At 33.6% G+C, this 18,758-nt stretch overlaps 1 protein-coding gene across 10 annotated transcripts in view; it reads left to right on the forward strand.

Moving 5' to 3' along the window:
• Positions 1 to 17,419, forward strand: part of Rbm26 (RNA binding motif protein 26) — a 68,544-nt gene extending 51,125 nt beyond the window's left edge. For 7 of the 10 annotated variants that reach the window (XM_052190727.1, XM_052190733.1, XM_052190735.1 and 4 more), the window contains 5 exons: positions 1,652 to 1,738; positions 8,360 to 8,473; positions 10,197 to 11,364; positions 11,972 to 12,030; positions 15,433 to 17,419. In XM_052190727.1, coding sequence (XP_052046687.1) covers positions 1,652 to 1,738; positions 8,360 to 8,473; positions 10,197 to 10,286 — 291 coding nt within the window. In that variant the 3' untranslated portion in view covers positions 10,287 to 11,364; positions 11,972 to 12,030; positions 15,433 to 17,419. The remainder of the gene's footprint in view (positions 1 to 1,651; positions 1,739 to 8,359; positions 8,474 to 10,196; positions 11,365 to 11,971; positions 12,031 to 15,432) is intronic. The other 3 variants (XM_052190732.1, XM_052190734.1, XM_052190728.1) reach the window with 2 other exon arrangements.
• Positions 17,420 to 18,758: the final 1,339 nt, after the last annotated feature.

Consider the following 18,758-nt stretch of genomic DNA (forward strand, 5'->3'; position numbering starts at 1 on the left):
TTCACTGGGACTAAAAGGCTTAAGAAATAAATATTCAGAAACTTAGGATGGAAGTACTTTGATGATTTTGAATTCTATTCAGTTTGTAGTTGAAATTTATTTATCAAAAATACTAGTGTTAAGCAAGAGTACACGTTTCAGAGTTTTTATCTTTTTTAATCTTTTTATCTCTGAGCACAGGAGGTTAGAACAACTGTGGTTAGCAAAATGCTTTTAAATTTTTGTCTAGGGAGACCAGTAATAGTAATAAAAACAGCTAAAACTTAAAGGGAATATTAGGAATAATTTGAATTAACACTGATTTGGTGGGGCTTCTCTAGAGGAACAGAACTTATGATTTTATGTACACACACACACACACACACACACACACACATGGAGGGAGGGAGGGAGGGAAAGGGAAGGAGGGGAGGGGAGGGGATATTTATTAAAATGGTCCAGCTAGGACCGAGAGAGGGAAGGAGGGAGGAGAGAGAGAAAGGAAAGGAGATTTATTAGAATGTTCCAGCTAGGCCAATAATGGTTGCCCTACCAACAGACAACCCATGATTCTAGTAGTTGTTCACTTCACAATGCTGGATGTCTCAGCTGGTCTTCAGAATGCACTAGAATCCTAAACAAATAGACTATTCGTGCCAGAAAAGGAGAGTGAGAGCCACTAGGCAGAGAGAGCCAGCCTCCTCCTTTCATGTCCTTTATATAGGCTTCCAGCAGAAGACGCGGTATAGATTAAAGGTATATCTTTGTTCAAAATAACATTGGTTAAAGATGTATATTCCTACCTCAAAAATCCAAATCCCAATAAGTGGTTATTCTTACATCAAATAAATTTAATTAATAATTTCATCACAGGTGTGACCAGCCTTTGGATTTTAGTTAATTCCAGATGTAGTCAAATTGACACCAAGAATAATATTTTATTGTGTCTATTTTATAGATGAGGAAACAAAATCTTGAAGATATTAAAAACTTGTTCAAGTTTAAATTTGTTCACAAAAATTTGTTTTAATTAGTGTATGGTTGTTTTATTATGGAATGAGAAGGAAAGATATTAATGTAAAAAGGACTAATTCTTGTGTAGTAAAACTGCTGTTTACAAAAATCTTTATGGGACAAAAGCAATAAACTCTGATCAGCCATAATGCATGCTTAGTATTTAAGGGTTCTGAATTTTGTTTACCATAGTGTAAATGCATACATAGTAAGTGAACCCATTTTAGTCAGAGTGAAATTTCTATGTGTTCTGTATTTGTCGTGTATCTTCATTTTGATAATTTGCTCGACTAATTGGAAAAGGTGCTTAAATTCTCTCAATCTTTTCCTCCTTTTATTGGAAATAATTCTAGAATTTCATAATTTGTTCTGATGGTTGAGTATGCTCTTCAAGAACAAATTTACCTTGTCCTGAGGTTGGAGTAATGAGACTTTAACCAATGTTTCATCCATTAGAATTCAAATAGAGTTAAATGTTGCTAATTCTGGAAAGTATAGGATTAGAGCTGAGATTGGCAGATAGGACTAAGTGTAATGAATTATTTGCCTCGTGATAGGGGTTATTATGAATTCTGGATTATGTTTATTACTCTTCTAGTGCCATTGGGGGTTTTAGATGTTTCAAAACACTTTTAGGAAATAATTTGTTAATTTACAGCAATATGGTGAAATTGAGGACTGTCAGATTGATGACTCTTCACTTCATGCAATAATTACATTCAAGACAAGAGCAGAAGCAGAAGCCGTAAGTATAAAAATAATTTGTTAAAACTTCAGATGTAATTGATTAGTATTTTCTGAAGTTTTAATATAAATTAAACTGTACTTTGACAGAAGGTAGAATATTTTAAGTGCAAGTTTGTGCCCACAAAAATATTCTTATTTTCTTAAGAAATCTGTATATAATATAAATATAATATAAAGTATATAAAATTTGACACCAGATTTTAGGTTGACTTTAAGATATATTAACTGAACATGTTATACGTTCTTTTTATAGAAGTTAAAGAGCTGGTCGTTACTACTTTGTATGTTATTCTTTTCTACCCTTTCTCCCACAGTTTTACCCCCTATCCCATATAGGATAGTAAGAAGGATTTTGGAGAGAGAGACAGAGATAGCTAGATCCCTGAATCTGATTTCTTTCCTTTTGTTTCTTCTTTGAGCACAACTACTAACAGATCACAGCCAGCCCCTGAACACTCAGCAGCCACCAACCCCACTTCTTGGGGTCCTGGCATTTATACGTGCTCTGGAAAGGTCCCAGAATTCCAAATGTCCCACAGTTGCAGAAAACATCTTCAGCTGGCAAAGTCACACCTCTGCTAGAGCATGAGGGAAATTATAATCCGCTGCTTTGGACTGTCCCATATTGCCACACCCAGGATTAAAATTAAAACATATTCTTATTTCTGTGTTTTTTAAAGAGGCCAAAATTTCAAAATTGTCACTACATAGGGTCACATCACTTTCTACTGTTTATTATTTTATCTTGCTCAGAACAAAGTGTGAATTAGTGGAATGAATGGTAAAAGTTATCTAAGGTGGATGTAGAGAAAGTATAGTTCTGTTGCCCACCCTTTTTATTTATCCTTTACCTACTAGTTTCCAGTCCTAGCAGAACAAGTTCTAGAGGAGCATCTTCATCTTAGCAAACTCCTGACTAGACTGCTGTTACTTGGTTAAGCAATAATATGAATCTTAAAGTCTTATAATATCCTTACCTTAATCTGTATGCTTTGAATTGTCATTATTTATTTATCTATCTATCTATCTATCTATCTATCTATTTATTTATTTATTTATTTATTTATTTATTTATAAGCAGGGCCTTCCTATGTAGCTCTGGCTGACCACTGTGGCCCAGGCTGGCATTGACCTCACAGAGATCCACCTGCCTTTGCCTTCCAAGTGCCAGGATTAAAGGCGTATGTACTTGAATTGTCTCATAAAACTGGATTATAAAAGCGCAGAAATATCTTCATGTATATGTATGTATGCATATATGCATGCATGCATCCTTACATTGTGTGGTCACAGGTCTGCTTACATGTATGATCATGTGCTTGTGGAGACCAGATGGTGAGGTCCAATGTCTTTTTGTTGATTGCTCTCATCTTATATTGAGGTAGGGTCTCTCACTGAGCTCAGGCTGATATAAGGATCCCCTTAATGCTGTGACTCTGGGGACGAGAGGTCAGTTCTCTTGTCTTCATGCTTAATGTGAGAAGTGCGTTATCCTGCAAGCTATCTCCAAAGAGTACTAGGGAAAAGGTGTGTGTTGGGGGTTGGGGTGAACTTTTTTGCCCTGTAGATTCTTTAAGACATTATACAGACAATATTAAATATTTGTCCTTGCTTGTATATCAAAATCATATGAATGGAAGATGAAGATGCTTTTCTGAAGCTTTTAAGTGACGGTCAAATGAGTTTTTCGACAAACCTAAGTTGCTATGTCATCATTGTAAGTGAATACTCCTGCTAGCACAATAGAAGATTGAGAGCTTATTTATTCTTACTTCCAGGGCATTTTAACAGGTGAAAGATTAGATCTCATTAGTGTTAAAAACGTGTTCACCTGGAACCCTGAAATAATCTAGTTATGGGGTGAAGATGTTGGCACAGGGAGATTATTTTGAAAAATAGGATTTCCTGATGTTAGAGTTGTCTTTTAAAATCAGGGCTTTTGTTCAGTGATGCTGGAGATTAAGCTCATTTTTTTGCACATTTTAAAAAAGCTCTCCATTCCTTCATTGCAATTCTAGATCTAAGATCTCAGTCTGGATCTCTTACCTTAAGACCTTTTGGTCCAGCTGGTTGTGACACATGCCTTTAATTCCAGCACTCTGGAGGGAGGGGCGGAGGCAGAAGCAGGCAGATATCTTTGAGTGTAAGGCCAGCTTGGTCTATACTCACTCTTGTTTGCCCAAGAAAGAATATAAAATAAAAGTTTGCTACTTATTTTCATCAGCATTTTATAAAATAAAAAAAGATTCTGACATAAAAGTGTAAGACAACATGGATTCAGGATAAAGGGTAGGCATTTTTGAGAAAAGGAAGTTCAGCTTTTGCTAATGGTCTTTTCTGGTATATTTTTCTAGACAATTTAATGAGCATTTTAATTTCTATGCCCAATTATACTTCAAGGTAAAACTACTAAAAGAATATTACTGCACATATATGGATTTTTTAAAGAATCACAGAAGAGCTGTATAAAAGCATAAAATGTTGGTACACGCTTTTAATCCCAGCACAGGTGGATTTCTCCATTTGATGCCAGCCTGGTCTACAAAGGGAGTTCCTGGAAAGCCATGACTGTTAAACTGAGAAGTTCTGTCTCGAGGGTGCAGGGTGGAGGAGCACAAAAAAATTATTAAATTGTTATTTGGGCAGCTGACTGGGGGTAGGAGGCATGCATGAAGATGACAACAAAGATCAAGGCATTACATCTCATTTTAAGTTTTAAAATTTAAGTTCAAACTGAAAAACAAAATACCTGTTAGCTAAAGTCTATGGGAAATCCTGGCTTAACAAAACCCCAGCTCTTCCTCAGAAAAACTCACAGTAAGATGAGAGAGATGTCTCAGCAGCAAGAGCGCCACTGCTCTTCAGATGACTCAGGTTTGACTTACAGCACCCTTAGCTACCTGTCACCGCAGCCTCAGGGGCTCTGACACTCTCCTCTGGCCTTTGTGGCATCTGTACACAGGTAGCATAAGTGCGCACGCGCACGCACACACACACACACACACACACTATAAATGTAAAGCAGAAGTACCCTTGGAGATGCTGAGTCAGAAAAGTGCTTATTGTGGAAGGCATGGATGCCTGTCGCCTGCTCTTGCCTTCTGCAATCTCACCACTGCGAGGTAGACATGGGGAGAAACCCGGCTCTTTCTTGCCAACAAGTCAGCCATTCTAGCCATGCTAACCAACTCTAGTTTTAATGGGTGACCTTGTCTCAAAAAGTGGTGTGTAGAATGACTAAGGGCATCCTATGTCAAGGGCTAGGCTACATACACAGGAATTCAGACACAAAACAAACAGGTACATTAGAAAAAGTTTTAAAATTATCTAGTGTAAGTGAGGACTATTTAAGTCATAGCATGATATTTATGAAGGAAAAGGCTCATAAGCTCTAATATATAAATAATTTAAGCTTTCTGTTAGAATCAAAGAATAACTATTTTCTAAAAATATAATTAAAAAGTTAAAAAGGGGCTGAAGAGGTGACTTGGTGGTTAAAATAAGTATGCTCTTGCAGAGAGTCTGAGTTCAGTTTCCAGCAGTCGTATCTGAGCTTTCTAACACCTGTAACTACAGCTCCAGGGGATTCCCTTGAAATCTACTAGCAATGTACTCTGTCTTAAATTATTTATGTAGTGATGCTTATCTCTTAGTCTTAGGAGAATGACAGTCAGGAATAATAAATGGCTTAAAATTTAATTTTTAAAAACATAAAAAATGAAGCTGGGTGTGGTGGTATACTCCTTTAACCATAGCACTTGGGAGGCAGAGGCAGACAGAGCTGAGTTTGAGACCAGCCTGGTCTACAGAGCAAGGTCCAGGAGAGCCAGGGCTACACAGAGAAACTCTTGAAAATCCAAAACAAATTAAACAAACAGAAACCTTGTCTGGAAGAAATCAAATAGATAAAAATATATAACTATATATGCAAATATATATACATATATATATGTGTATATATATAAACAAATAAATGGATGAGTTATAGAAAGAATTCTGTATATGTAAATTACCGGAAATACGTACTAACTTCTTTAAATGGGCTTTGCTACAATGAAAGTGATCAGAACATTTAAATGTTTCTTATAACATCAGAAAAGCTTAGGTTTCTTGAGTAACTTTTAGCTTTAGGGATCTAAGATTTAAAATTGTATCACCAATTTTTGTAGCCTGGATTGTTAAAATTTTCTAATGAACAAAGTTCATTAAAAATTAAATACACCCGTAAAAAGTATCTAGTAACAAGTTCATTGTTTTATTCTTGAGAATTTTCTACATATATGAAATATCATATCTACTCCCAGTTTTGTCCTCTTAACTCCTAGATCCCTCCTGACAAGTTCCTCATCCAACTTGATATCATCGTTATTTGGTTTTTGTCTTTTTTTTTGTTTGTTTTGTTTTGTTTTTTTGATAGCCTACATATGGCCTACTGCTGTCCATGTCTGTATGGGTGTTAGAGAATGGGAAACCTAGTAGTGGCACTGCCTTCAATAAAGAAGGCTTCTTCCCTAGCAGCTGTCTATTGCAGATAGCTTCTCAGTCAGCATGAGATCTGGAGAATACTTTATCTGCAGGGACTTAGAGCTGTCTTAATCTTGTGCAAATAACCACAGCTTATGTGAGCTCCTGTTGCAGTGGCTATGTCATGTCCAGAAGACAGACAGCGTTTTAGACACTTCTCTCCCTCCAACATTATCATTCTTTGTGCCTTCTCTTACTCAACGTTCCGTCAGCCTGGGAGGTGTGTGGGGATAAGAATGTCCCATTGAAGACTGAGCCCTCGCCTTGGAGTCTCAGCACTTTGACCATGACTAACTGCTGAGTGTTGCCGCAGGAAGCTTCTTTGAGGTTGAGCGGCCCTGGTCTGTGAATATAAGGAAAATATTTAGGGTGCCTTTTGACAGCCTGACCATTGAACACACTTAACAGTGGGCCTCTGACCTCCTAGCTATGGCTTTAGTCCAGTTCACAGTGCCACACATGAGATTCCTTCCCACCTGTAGGAGGCCCGAAATTCAACTAGAAAGTGGGTAGCTACCCTGTAGCAGTCTTCTCACCGTTTTACCAGAATTGGCATGCAGAGTCCCGTGATAGGGAAGACTATCAGTTCCTCAGCAGCCTGATAGTGTCAGCATTCTCCTAGCCATGAGGGAGTGAGCTTTTGGATCAGTCTCTTTGCTACGGCGTTCTCTTCAGCATTCGTCTTCTCATGGATTTACTGTAAGGAGCCCATAGCTGTGGCATTGGTACTGTTGTCACAACCTTTTGATCCTTCCTCCAGTTATAAACTGTACGAATTTGAAATGTGTGGTGTTGTATAAAAGTTCACTGTACAAATTTGAAATGTGTGGTGTTGAATATAGAGATGGATAGAATTAGGTCTTTAGAAATATTCATCAGTACGCTGTTACTGTACAGTGTAGTATTGGGTAGTTATATTGCTATTGAGTAGGAGGCTGAAGCAGGAGGATTGTGAGTTAAAGTCTAGGTAGGATGTACACAGCAAAGACCCAATTTAAGAAGCAAAACCAACTACCCAGATTTACTGTAGATATTGCTGGTTACAGTTTTGTTCTTTTTACATTTCCTGTTTTGAATAAAGAGGAAAACATTTGTCATTTCTTAACAGTAATGACTTCAGCGTCAAAATGCATTTTAAAATTGTGTAGCATTGTGATTAAGCATGAACTGAAAACTCTTAAGCTGAATTTTAATAGGCATGTAATCTTTTAAATTTATCATAAATTTATATGTATAGTTTTAAATTTTGTACATGGGAGCATTAATTCCACACATAACTCATGTTCAGATGTCATTGAATATGTAATTGTTTCTACACTTCATACTATTCTGTACTTTTTTTTATATCTTTGTGACCAAGAGTTACTTTAAAATGTACTTTAACACTGATTTATGTTCATTCATATTACTTTAAATATGCTGTTTTCCAAAGCAGCTACTTATTATTGGAAGACCTTAGGCTTGACCATTCTTTGAGTTCAACTGTTATCAGTTATAAAATGTTTTATAGGAAATATTGTACTTTTCTGTGGAAAAGTTCAGAGTTGTTACTTTTTTCTTTCATTAAGATGTTTATATAGTTTTGCATTAGTTATATATCATTTTGCGGTGATTTTGATCATTAACTTGAAAATAATGTGACATTTTATATGCAGATTTATATTTTTATAGCTTTCTAGTTAATAGGTTACTATATAGCATGTAGAATTCATTTGCTCTGTTTATCTTAAAATAGATATTGGTTCAGAAGCTAGAGCCAAAATCTTGATGTCTATTGGAATTGATATCCAAATAGTAGTTATCAGTAAATTGTAATTTACTGTACATTGATAAATAATTTTTTTCCTATTCAAATTTTGGCCAGGAGTGAAATGATAGTTGTTTATGAGAAATTGTTTACTTTAAAGAACATTGTACATCACTAGTACGATTTTTAAGAAGTAAATAACTATAAAGTAGTAATTATAACAGTAAATTGAGGATAAGTGACTAGCAAATGAAAAAGCAACTGTCTTTGAGTTTAGTTCTTTGAATATTAGACATTAACAATTCAAATTGTTAACGTTCTTTACTCCCGCATTCTTAATTGTTGTAGGCTGCACTTCATGGAGCTCGCTTCAAAGGGCAGGATTTAAAGCTTGCATGGAATAAACCAATAGCTAACATGTCAGCTGTGGAAACTGAAGAAGTTGAACCTGATGAAGAGGAAGTATGTTTTTTTTTTCATTTGTTTTCCCATCATTATTCATAGTTCATTTATAAAAGGTGATTTTTTAAAAAAAAAACAATGGCTGTAATTTTAACATAATACTTTTATTTCTAAATTATATTCCAGACAGGGGAAATCAGATAAATGCAGACTACTTTATATTTTCTGGATTAATGAGAAGAATTGTGAATTGCTAACCCAAAAATAACATGTGATATATCAATTTTCAATTACTGTAGAAGATAATAATTATTCACTAGATTTTTATCCACAGGAAATCTTGTAATAATATGTTAAGTTCTAGGGTATCTATTTTACTTAATTGCTGTATCAACATTTCAGCCTTCTTTTAAAATTTATATTGCTTTAGTTCATTAGAGTGACTACCTGCTATGTGGTAGATTTTGTGATAGGCACGAAAATGAATAAGACACGGTCCCTATCATCAAGGAGCTTATGATCTGGAAAGGAGGGTGGTGGCAGAGACAGAAGAAACAAATTACAGTGATAGGCATACTGATGTGCCGAATGCAGATTTGAACAACATGCTATGGGAACCCCTAGGAAGGAATGATTTTGTCTGTCCATAATAATCCTAAAGGTCTATTACCAATAGAGCCGAGCCCTGAATGATAAAATAGTGTTCTGCTCCTGTGTGCTGGGGCTAAGCAAGTGAAAGGTGTTTCAGAAGAGTCTAGCATCAGGATAAATATGGCAGAGTGCAGTTTCTGTAAGTAACACTAGCTACTCGGATAAAAGGTCTGGCCAGGGTAAGAAGGGAGAGTGAATTTTAAAAGACTTGAGACAAAGACTTAAAGAAACAACGCTATTTTGTTTAATCATGAAAACAGTCATAGAAAAAATTTGAAGAAGTTAAAAAATAAAGGTAAGGTAAAGAAACTAAAAGATTGTTTTACATTTGTTAGATTTCCATAATGCTGCTTCATTTTGTTTGCAGAGCATTTCAAATCTGTTACGCATATCCATAGTCAAATGCAAGAATAAATGTGTATTTGAAACTCATGTACATGATTTGTCATTTTATATTTTAGATTATACCTATGTCCTTCCATGAGTTTGAATTGAATGGGGAGAAAGCAGGCGAGCTCCTGGTATTAGGTATTTTGGAAAGTTTGCGAAAGCAGCCTGAGAGGCTTTGTGAAGGGAGTGGGAAAAAGACAGAGGTTCTTGCTTTTGTTTTTTAATTTCTTTTTTTTAAAAAGGATATATAGCAAAAAAAAAAAAATTGAAATTGTGATAGGATTTTTATAAGTTGGTGAGTGTTGAGTTAGGGTATATCAGTGAAATGTATTCTTTTTTTTAAAAGAAGCATTGAGCAGTGTTTGAAGTACAGCAGGTGGCATGATTCGTTAGAGAAGTGGCATGTGTGGACCTCACTTGGATGTTTACTGCTCACTTTATGTGAGCAGTACACCAGGTACTGTAGAGAGGACGTGGACAAGGCTGCTTTACTTTGTTCTCCTAAGCGCTCTAGCTATAGAAATGACCATTTGTGTTCAACTCTTGAGAGAGAACAGTGTTTAAAAGTGTTACTTTTTTTTCTTTCTGTTTCTTTTGTTTCTTTTCTTTTTTTCCTTTTCATTCTTTTATTTCTTTTATTTCTTTTTCTTGTTTTTTCTTTGTGTTATTTGTTTTTTTTGTTTTTTGTTTTTTGTTTTTTTTTTTTTTTTGGGTAAATTCCTAAATACATCTTAACCTAAAGTTTCAGGAAGAGTCTTTGGTGGATGACTCATTACTTCAAGATGATGACGAAGAAGAAGAGGACAATGAATCTCGTTCTTGGAGAAGATGATTTGACTGATCATTGATCTGCATATGCTAGAACTCTGCCTGTGTTTCATTAGTATTATCTAATGTACTTTTCCATATTTGTAAAAAAAATTTTTGGTAAAATATGATGACGATGGATTTCACAAATAGATAAAAGAGAAGAAAACTACCTTCTGATCTTGTATTTTGAAGATTGATGTTTGCATTTTATTTCAGTAAACAATTGATAAAGACATCACAAATAGGACATATGCAATGTTTTTATTACATACTTCTATTGAACATTACAGAATTCTTTGGGTTATTTGTAAATTAATGAATAGATTTGAATACTTATGACCCAATACTTGTTATAACATAGAGGATTTTGTTTTACTCCAAATAAGGAATGAATTTGCATTTAAAATCTTAATGAATGTTTTCAAAAATGAATAGATGACATAGTGCGCTAACTAAAGCCTCCAAGTTATGTATTCATAATATTGCATAGTAGTATGCTTAGGCTTTACTATGTATTAGCCGTTTGTTGGATTTGTGTATGTATTTTATCACATGGGTGTTAATGATAATGGTGTATGACTGCTTTACATATGAGTCCTTATGCGTCTGGATGCTAAAAATAAAGTGGAATGGTCTCTTAAAAGAAAAAAAGAAAAGAAAAAAAAACAATGACAAAAAAAAAATTCATGACAATGTTCCTTGATTTAAAAAAGAAAAAAGAAAAAGGAAAAAAAAGAAAAAAGAAAAAAAAAAGAGAGAAAATGAAACAGACCATTCCAGATGGTGTTCTGCCTTCCCCCTATCAAAAGGAGCTATAATCACTAAATAATAATGGTTACTGGTACCTTTACAATGATGTGCAATCCAATGTTTAAAACTTATACCACTTCAGTTTGGTTTGATCATATAAATTTTCAACAGATGTCTTAAAATTTAAAAGCAGGCTGATTAGTTTGGAACCAGACTTCAAGTAGCGCTAACATTTGGTGAATAAGACAACTTCATATTACATTTTGGATGTATGAAAGAAAACTTGACCATTTGAAGATGTATGAATAAAGAAATGTACTATAGATACTACTTTAGGAAAACACTGTTTGGTAAGTGTTCCAGTCTGATATTTTAAGTGTGCATTTACTATACTTATATAAAAATCTTTCACATTTGCAACAGTACTGTGATTTTTTTTTCTTAAGTGGATTTCTCTAGCACGTGAATATAATTTTGAAAGTTAACTGTTTTTAGGAAATATATTGTTTGTAGAATGAGGGTAGGAGATAACTAGGTTATTGTATCTTTTCAAATCCTTATATTCAAGTATTTCTGCTTCTCACGATTATAGTGTTTTTTTCTTTTTATCTTTCTTTTAAACTGCATTTTAATAAAAATTACTTTCTTCCATTTGGGGACCAGCCCAGCCAAAACTAATCTCACCAGTACCAGTCTTTGGCCATAATATAACTTGTGTCTTTTCCCCCCTTACACTTGGGGTCATAGTTGTGTGTTTTTTGTGCCAATACTATTTTATAGGAATGTTTGATTTGCAGTTAGTACACATTTATATTTCAAATTTCAAGCTCATATTCCATTTTCTAAATTAACGACTTTAAGTTTACATAGACTGTGGTATATTTTTATGTAGTTTCTTGTATGTTTACTATGTGCTATTCTGATTCATTAGGTAAGCTTGTTTTCTTTTCTTTTTAGTAGTCGTGAAAGATGCCAAATTGGCAGAGGCTCACGTTTCTTCTCTTTACACCAAACAGGTATTATAAAGAAAGTAAATCTTTCCAAGGCCAGTTAAATCTCCATTCTATTTTTGGCTTTATGGTTTGATGATAGTTTCAAAATTTATTATAAATTTCCCTAGAAATGTAACTGAAATGACCAATTCTATTCAGTTAAGCTCATAAATAGCTTATCAATTTCCCTAGCTTGAAATTGCCTAATAACTTAAGAATTTCCTTATTTTAAGTTGGTGCTTTGAATGAATCAGAAGACCAAATAATGACTCTTTGGTCCTCTAATATGAGGATTACATATTCCCAGTATTCGCTAGATACACAGTTGTAATTTTATAAGCACTAATCTGCAATTCATTATTGATGTTAGTGGTGTGTTGCTATTGAGTTTTAATTTATGAGTGTGTTTCTAAATACTAGTATTCTATGTACACATTTTTTCATTTAAAACCTAAGATACCTTTTAAAAGTAGATGGTAGTTCTTTTTTTTCTAATAAGAAAACAGACTGTTAGAAATTGAGTGGTTTACCTAAAGTTAATATAAGCATTTTGATTTCAGTACCAACTTTATAAAAATCATAGTGAGCAAGTGAAAGTACTGTATTCTTAGTATAAGCATTGTGATTTTAGTACCAACTAAAGGGAAAAATTACAGAACTCTGCTGCTGTGTCCTTCCTAATTATTAATCAACCATGAGATTGTGATAACCATGTTAGTCTTTACCTCAAAATACTGCACAGAATTAGTAGACTTCTTGGTCTTTAGGCAGTTCATGTTTACCCTTTTAAAAAGCACTTTGTTCATATCTCTGTTATAATATTTAATGTTGTAATATAATTTATCTGGTTTATATGTCTGTCTTCCCCCACTAGATTGCAAGCTCCTCTAGGAAGGGGACCATGTCTTATTCATCTTTTTATCTCTAGTGCTTATAGTAAACCTGGCTCATGTGAGCATTTAGATGTTTGTTGGATGAAATAATGAATGAATGGATATTTACATTTATAATAATGAGGTTGACAATTACCTCCCTTGTTAATTCTTATCAATTTTCTAAAAATCTAATAGTCTCCTCAGTCACTGGGGCCATTTTATTATTAGATTTGGCTTTTGTCCTCATCTCTGTGTCTAACTCTGTAACCTTACATAAGTCTCTTACCTTGCACAGAGTTTGTTCCTTCCTCATAAACTGAAAAGGGATGGACTGAATGATCTCTAAAGTCTCTTTTATAGCTCATGTCCCTGGAGATACATTAGTATTTGATTCTAAAACAATTTTATATATAAGCCAGTTATTCCCATCTGATGTTTTTTCATCAGCGGTAACAACTTAGATTTGATTACAGTAGTTCATACACTACCGCTTGCTAAAATTTTGTATATATGTCTCCAAATGCTTGCATTTGCCAGCACAAGTTGCATTTAGCCTATAACATACAAATAAACTTCTGTATTTACAAGTTCTTGTTATTCCCATTTATGGCTTTTCTCTTCGCGTTCAAACATGGTTTTAAAAAGAATATTTACCTATTTTCTTTTTTTCCCCAACAAATCCAGATTTATATCTTTTTTCCCCCATCTCCATTCTTCCACAGTATCCCACCTAAAAGTAGAAACTTTTTTAATTCTACAGCTGTTTTGATCAGTTTGCTGCTTTATTGTGCACACATGGTTATCTGGTTGTAGATATGGGAGTAGAGATGGGAGTGGGAGAAAGACTAAGGTAATGTAGGCAACTACAGGGGAAATTATATGTTTCTGGTTAAAAGATTGATTAGGATTACCTCAAGGGATGGTTGTCACATTGCATTTTTTTTTTAAATCTCTAAACAATGTTTTAAATGTTATTGGATAATTGTAACTTTTTTTTTTTAAACAAATAAGTAACTGCTGCCCAGACATTTAATGAAAGCTTGTTGCAGGAAATAAAAGAGTATTCCATAGGTTCTGTTCATTGTAAAATGGTCAAATGTAACAAACCAGTAGTTACTATGAAGATAAAGACTTCACTGTTTTAGCTGGTCACTTGTAGCAAGTATGGCTAAGCCTCATTGAAGAAAGTAATTTGTTACCAGAACTGTTTCTTGGGAAGTGGGACGAAGGAGGAGCTGTATTCCATTGTACTCGCAACACGAACCATAGGATATAATGACACAAAAGAAATCAAATGTTTGCCTATTTGATCTGTTGAAATATTAGTGGCTGTATCACAGTACTATGCAGATTTTATCAAAATATATCTCCCCCCCCCCGCACTGAATATAGGCTAATTATAGAAAAGTAGCTTTAGCTAATTAATTAGTTGAGCATTTATATAACTATCTGTAAGTTCCATACCCTTAAAAAAAGTCAGTTAAGCCTTCAAAACAGGATTGTTCTTAAAAGAAGTTCTGGAATACTCAAGCTCTGTTTTTTCTTCCAGGACTTTTTTTTTTCTTCTAAAATTCATTAACTAAAAATGGACATTTTCTAACAGATTTTAAACCACCAGTATACTGCCCAGTATAAAATCCTGATAAGGCAAAAAGAAGACATGCTTCTCCTAGATAGCAGAAGATACTTTTTGTCTATCCCTTGAACTAAAGAGCAATATGGATCCAGTCTGTAGAAAAGAGTGTTTTTGTCTCTTCCCATATATGCACTTATGTGGAACACAACCTTCTAAATAGATGCCCTGTTCTCTTAGGGAAGGAGAACAATGCTGGGCATAATTGCCACTATCAGCTGTTTCAACTTTTATATAGTTTGTTAGTTTTTTGTGCTTGTTACTTAATAAGTAAATATTTTATTTTACTTTTATATCCACTTTATATTTGATCTAAGTTTCACCTCTATTTCTTTATTTCATCCACTCATCTGACCTATCTAAAGTTAGTCCTCCTCTGTATGCCAGGCACTGTCTCATTATATGTTCCTTTTACAATTTTTATTGTTGCACTTGATGCTTGATGTAGAATTTTACATCAGAGGAAAATTAAAGCATTAAATGATCATTGTTTAGAGCTTAAGGACATGAGGTATCCTTGTAATTATTTTGAAAATCATTGGGATACTTTAAGAAATTTGGTTTTGGTGTATTTATAGTTACTTGAGGCTTGTACATGATTTTTAAAAAAGTCTTTGCCTATACACAGTTCTATGTAAAAAATACCACCTGACCAGTTAGTAAATTTTCTCACCCAAAATTTTAATAATTGATGTTTTATAGTGCTGTGATTTTGACACAATGTTTTCAGAAGGCATGATACAGAGGTTTTGTTAAAATCACTTTAGTCTAATGGTAATTTTATCATTTTGATTCTTTCAAAAAGAATTTTAAAAAATGTTTTATTAAGCTAGAGATAGTTCAGTACTGTGATTTGAATTTTGGATTCTTTTTATTTAAAAAAAATTTTTTTTAATAAGTGTTTTCTTTTTCCACCAGAGAGAGAACATCACTGCCTGAATTTAGCTTTGTGACTACATGAGCAAGCTCTGTTTTGTCCTGTCTGGAGACGACTGTTAATAATATCATCTTGTCATTTGGTTTGCTCTCTATCAATCTGAATAGATGTTTACATGTACTGTGATGACCATTTTATCTTTACAGTTCTGTATAAGTACATCTGAGTCCAGACGTGTATCAAATGTGTGAGGTTTATGACCTTATTTAGAAATGTTTTCTTCCCTTGATAGCAATTTAATTTGTAAAACACCTTCCGAAGAAACAAGGCCTTTTAGTTTCCTTATGAGATGTATTATGTCTCTGGCAAACTGAGATATATGTTTGGGAAATCTATAAAGCCATGAGAGCATTAATTGAACAGTTTAGAATGAAGAAAATGAATTAAAAAGTTAAACATAAGTTTGGCTTTAATTTTTTTTTTTTATTTTTAGGATATATTTATTGAATTAGGATAGCCAGTAAAAATTTTGAGCAGACTGTGAAGGGCTCTTCATGTCCTGTGATGAGTTTGTCTCTTCCTCGCGAGTGTGTTGATGCCCTGGGACGGCCAGGGCCATTTACTCCGTGCACTTTTCGCTGTTAACTCCTCAAAAACAAGGAAAATAATTTTCTTTCCAAATAATAAATGATAACTTATGGGTTCTAAAATTGAAAATCATCTATTAAATTTGTCTAATTTATACAGTTTTCATCACGTGTAATCAAGACATCAAAGACAATCCTATAAGCAAGGGGAAATAGTGTTCCATGTTTGTTTTTATGGAATAATTTTCAGCTGCTTTATAACTGTGTGTGCTAATTATTTATAAGCAATATAGCTTAAACTTTAAAAAGCATAAAATTAAAATTCTCATTCTAAATACTAACTAAATTCTTTTTATGTCATACCTAAATAGTTTTTCAATAAGTTATTTTGAGTATTCCTTTATAGATTATTAGGGGTATTTGAGAAATTTAATGTGACAGCCACTCTTACTTGGAAAAGTCCAAATTATATTGATTCTGATTTTTTTTCTTTTAAGTTCTACACAGTCACACTTTCTTCTGCACAGCTGATACCTGCAAACACTTTTTCCCTCTTGAGTATGCATTGTGATTGTCTTCATGAATAATAAAATGTAACAAACTCATAGTCATATTATAAATGATCTGTCTTGATCCACATTGATTATACATGCATAGTTAAAGGAAAAGCATGTATTTTAGGTAATTATTATTTAAATAATAATTTGAATCACCAACCAGGCGTTTTGTTTGGTTGTGCCCTACCACATGCCCACTTTTTTGTGGTTCTTTTTCCTTTTCTGTTTTCTTTTTCCTTTTCTTTTTCTTTTTCTTTTCTTTTCTTTTCTTTTCCTTTTCTTTTTTTTTTTTTTTTTTTTACAAATTGGCAGATAGCCATGAAGTAGTCATAAATGTTTAAACAGGCTAGTTGATATTTTTTATTTTCAAAAAAAACTTCACAGTAGTAGTGTTGTAGCTGCTTAATTTAGAGCCAAAGAACATTGTCTGAAAAGACCATACCTGCCAGTAACTCTTTTGATTTGCTAATAGGTGAATGCTACACACTGTCACCTAATTTTGCTATTGCTTTTTACGTTTGCTATTGAATTAAAAACAAAGCAAAACAAAGTGGAATATATGCCCTTGGGGTTAGAGCACAACCCCATTAGAGAACACCTAATCAGAGGTTATGTTGATTTCTCCTTATGATCATCGCTTTATTGCTTTTTTAAAAAATTGTTGGTAGATTCATTTGATCAGTTACATTTAAGTCCCTATACAGCGGTTAATTAGAGAGTCTCTTACAATTTTTTCTTGAATAGACTTGTCATGGAGCTACGTGTACATAACTGTAGAAAATCATTTCTGTGTAATTGAATGGAGCAGTTTACCTGTGCATGATTGCATTATGGAAGCCTTTTATATATCTTTATATTTTTCAATATACTTAGATTTTACAATATTGGTCGCTCTAGTCATGCTATATTTGTTTTTTTTAATAGAATTTATAAATATTTATGCTCAAAATACAGATCAACTAAATATTTTTGGTCTTGTTTACAAGATAATACTTTAAAGTGATACAGGCCCCTCAAGTGTCTTAGGAAACAGTCATTGGTGCTATAAAACCTTTCCATGTCATTGAGTCTGTTGTTTAGTCTTTGCTAGGCTTTAATCTATTATTGCTTAACACTTTAGCTAGCAGCAGAACTATAAAGAGGTATTTGTTGGGTTGGGGTCAGAGCACAACCCCATTAGAGAACACCTAATCATTTAAGAAAATGATGCAGAGTGACTGTGTCCTTATTTGTGCCCAGATTCTCCCAAAAGAAAGCAGTTTATTTTAAGAAGAGGGAGGCTATTAATTTGACTAGCATTTAAAAATGATATACTCAAGCATGTTTTTCCCTCATATTTGAAATGGAAAACTTTTCTAGTCCTAAAATAATTATGAAATTTTACTCTGCTTTAAACTCTAATCTGTCCTTTCCTCAACTAAAGGCAGAGTATTTCGTATAGATATTTACAGAATATTTGTTGAGTTATAAAGAAATGATTTATTACATTGTACTAGTTTTCCATTGATGTGTATTTGTTGTTCTGCCCCAAGATTTTATTTCAGCACCTTAGTGGATGTTTGTAAGATACAGTGAAGCATCAGCAAAGCATTCTCATATGTGCTTACTTTTGATTCTCAGAATTCAAAACCTGTTTTGAGTGTGATAATACTTCAGAACATACTGTCTGGCACAAGATTTCCTTTAATAAGTGATTTATTTTAACTCAGTTTCTATGGACTGTTGTTGAATCTGAAAACACCAAAGGAGTCTTCTTGTCTGAAGACTGGGTTGTTCCAGTGGTTAGCACCTGTGCCCGTACTTATCCCATTTCATGAATGCGTGTTGGCATGGGGGAATTCCCTGCTCTTTGAGTGGAGCGAAAGTAACTGGTTAAGCTGTAGCAGCTTCCTTGTTTATTTTTAAAAGTGATGATAAAACTTGAACTGAAAAAAGGTAAAACTTGAACTAGAAAACTACTCTTGTATGCACAGAATGTTTATAGTGACTGTGTTTATGTGGGTTGTCAACACTTCTATTATTTATAGTTGAATTATGTTGTTTATTAAATATCCATGTTTATTATTTTTATATTTTGAAATTTTAAAAATAAAATAGTCTTAATAAAAACAGTTGTTAATGTTTTAAAATCATGGTATATCTTATAACAGTTATATCCTTATATACATCCTTATATACATAAGGCTTATATTCACCATGCACACACAGTGGAGACTTCAACAC

Source organism: Apodemus sylvaticus, chromosome 8, assembly GCF_947179515.1.
Source record: "Apodemus sylvaticus chromosome 8, mApoSyl1.1, whole genome shotgun sequence".
NCBI classification, from domain to species: Eukaryota; Metazoa; Chordata; class Mammalia; order Rodentia; family Muridae; genus Apodemus; species Apodemus sylvaticus.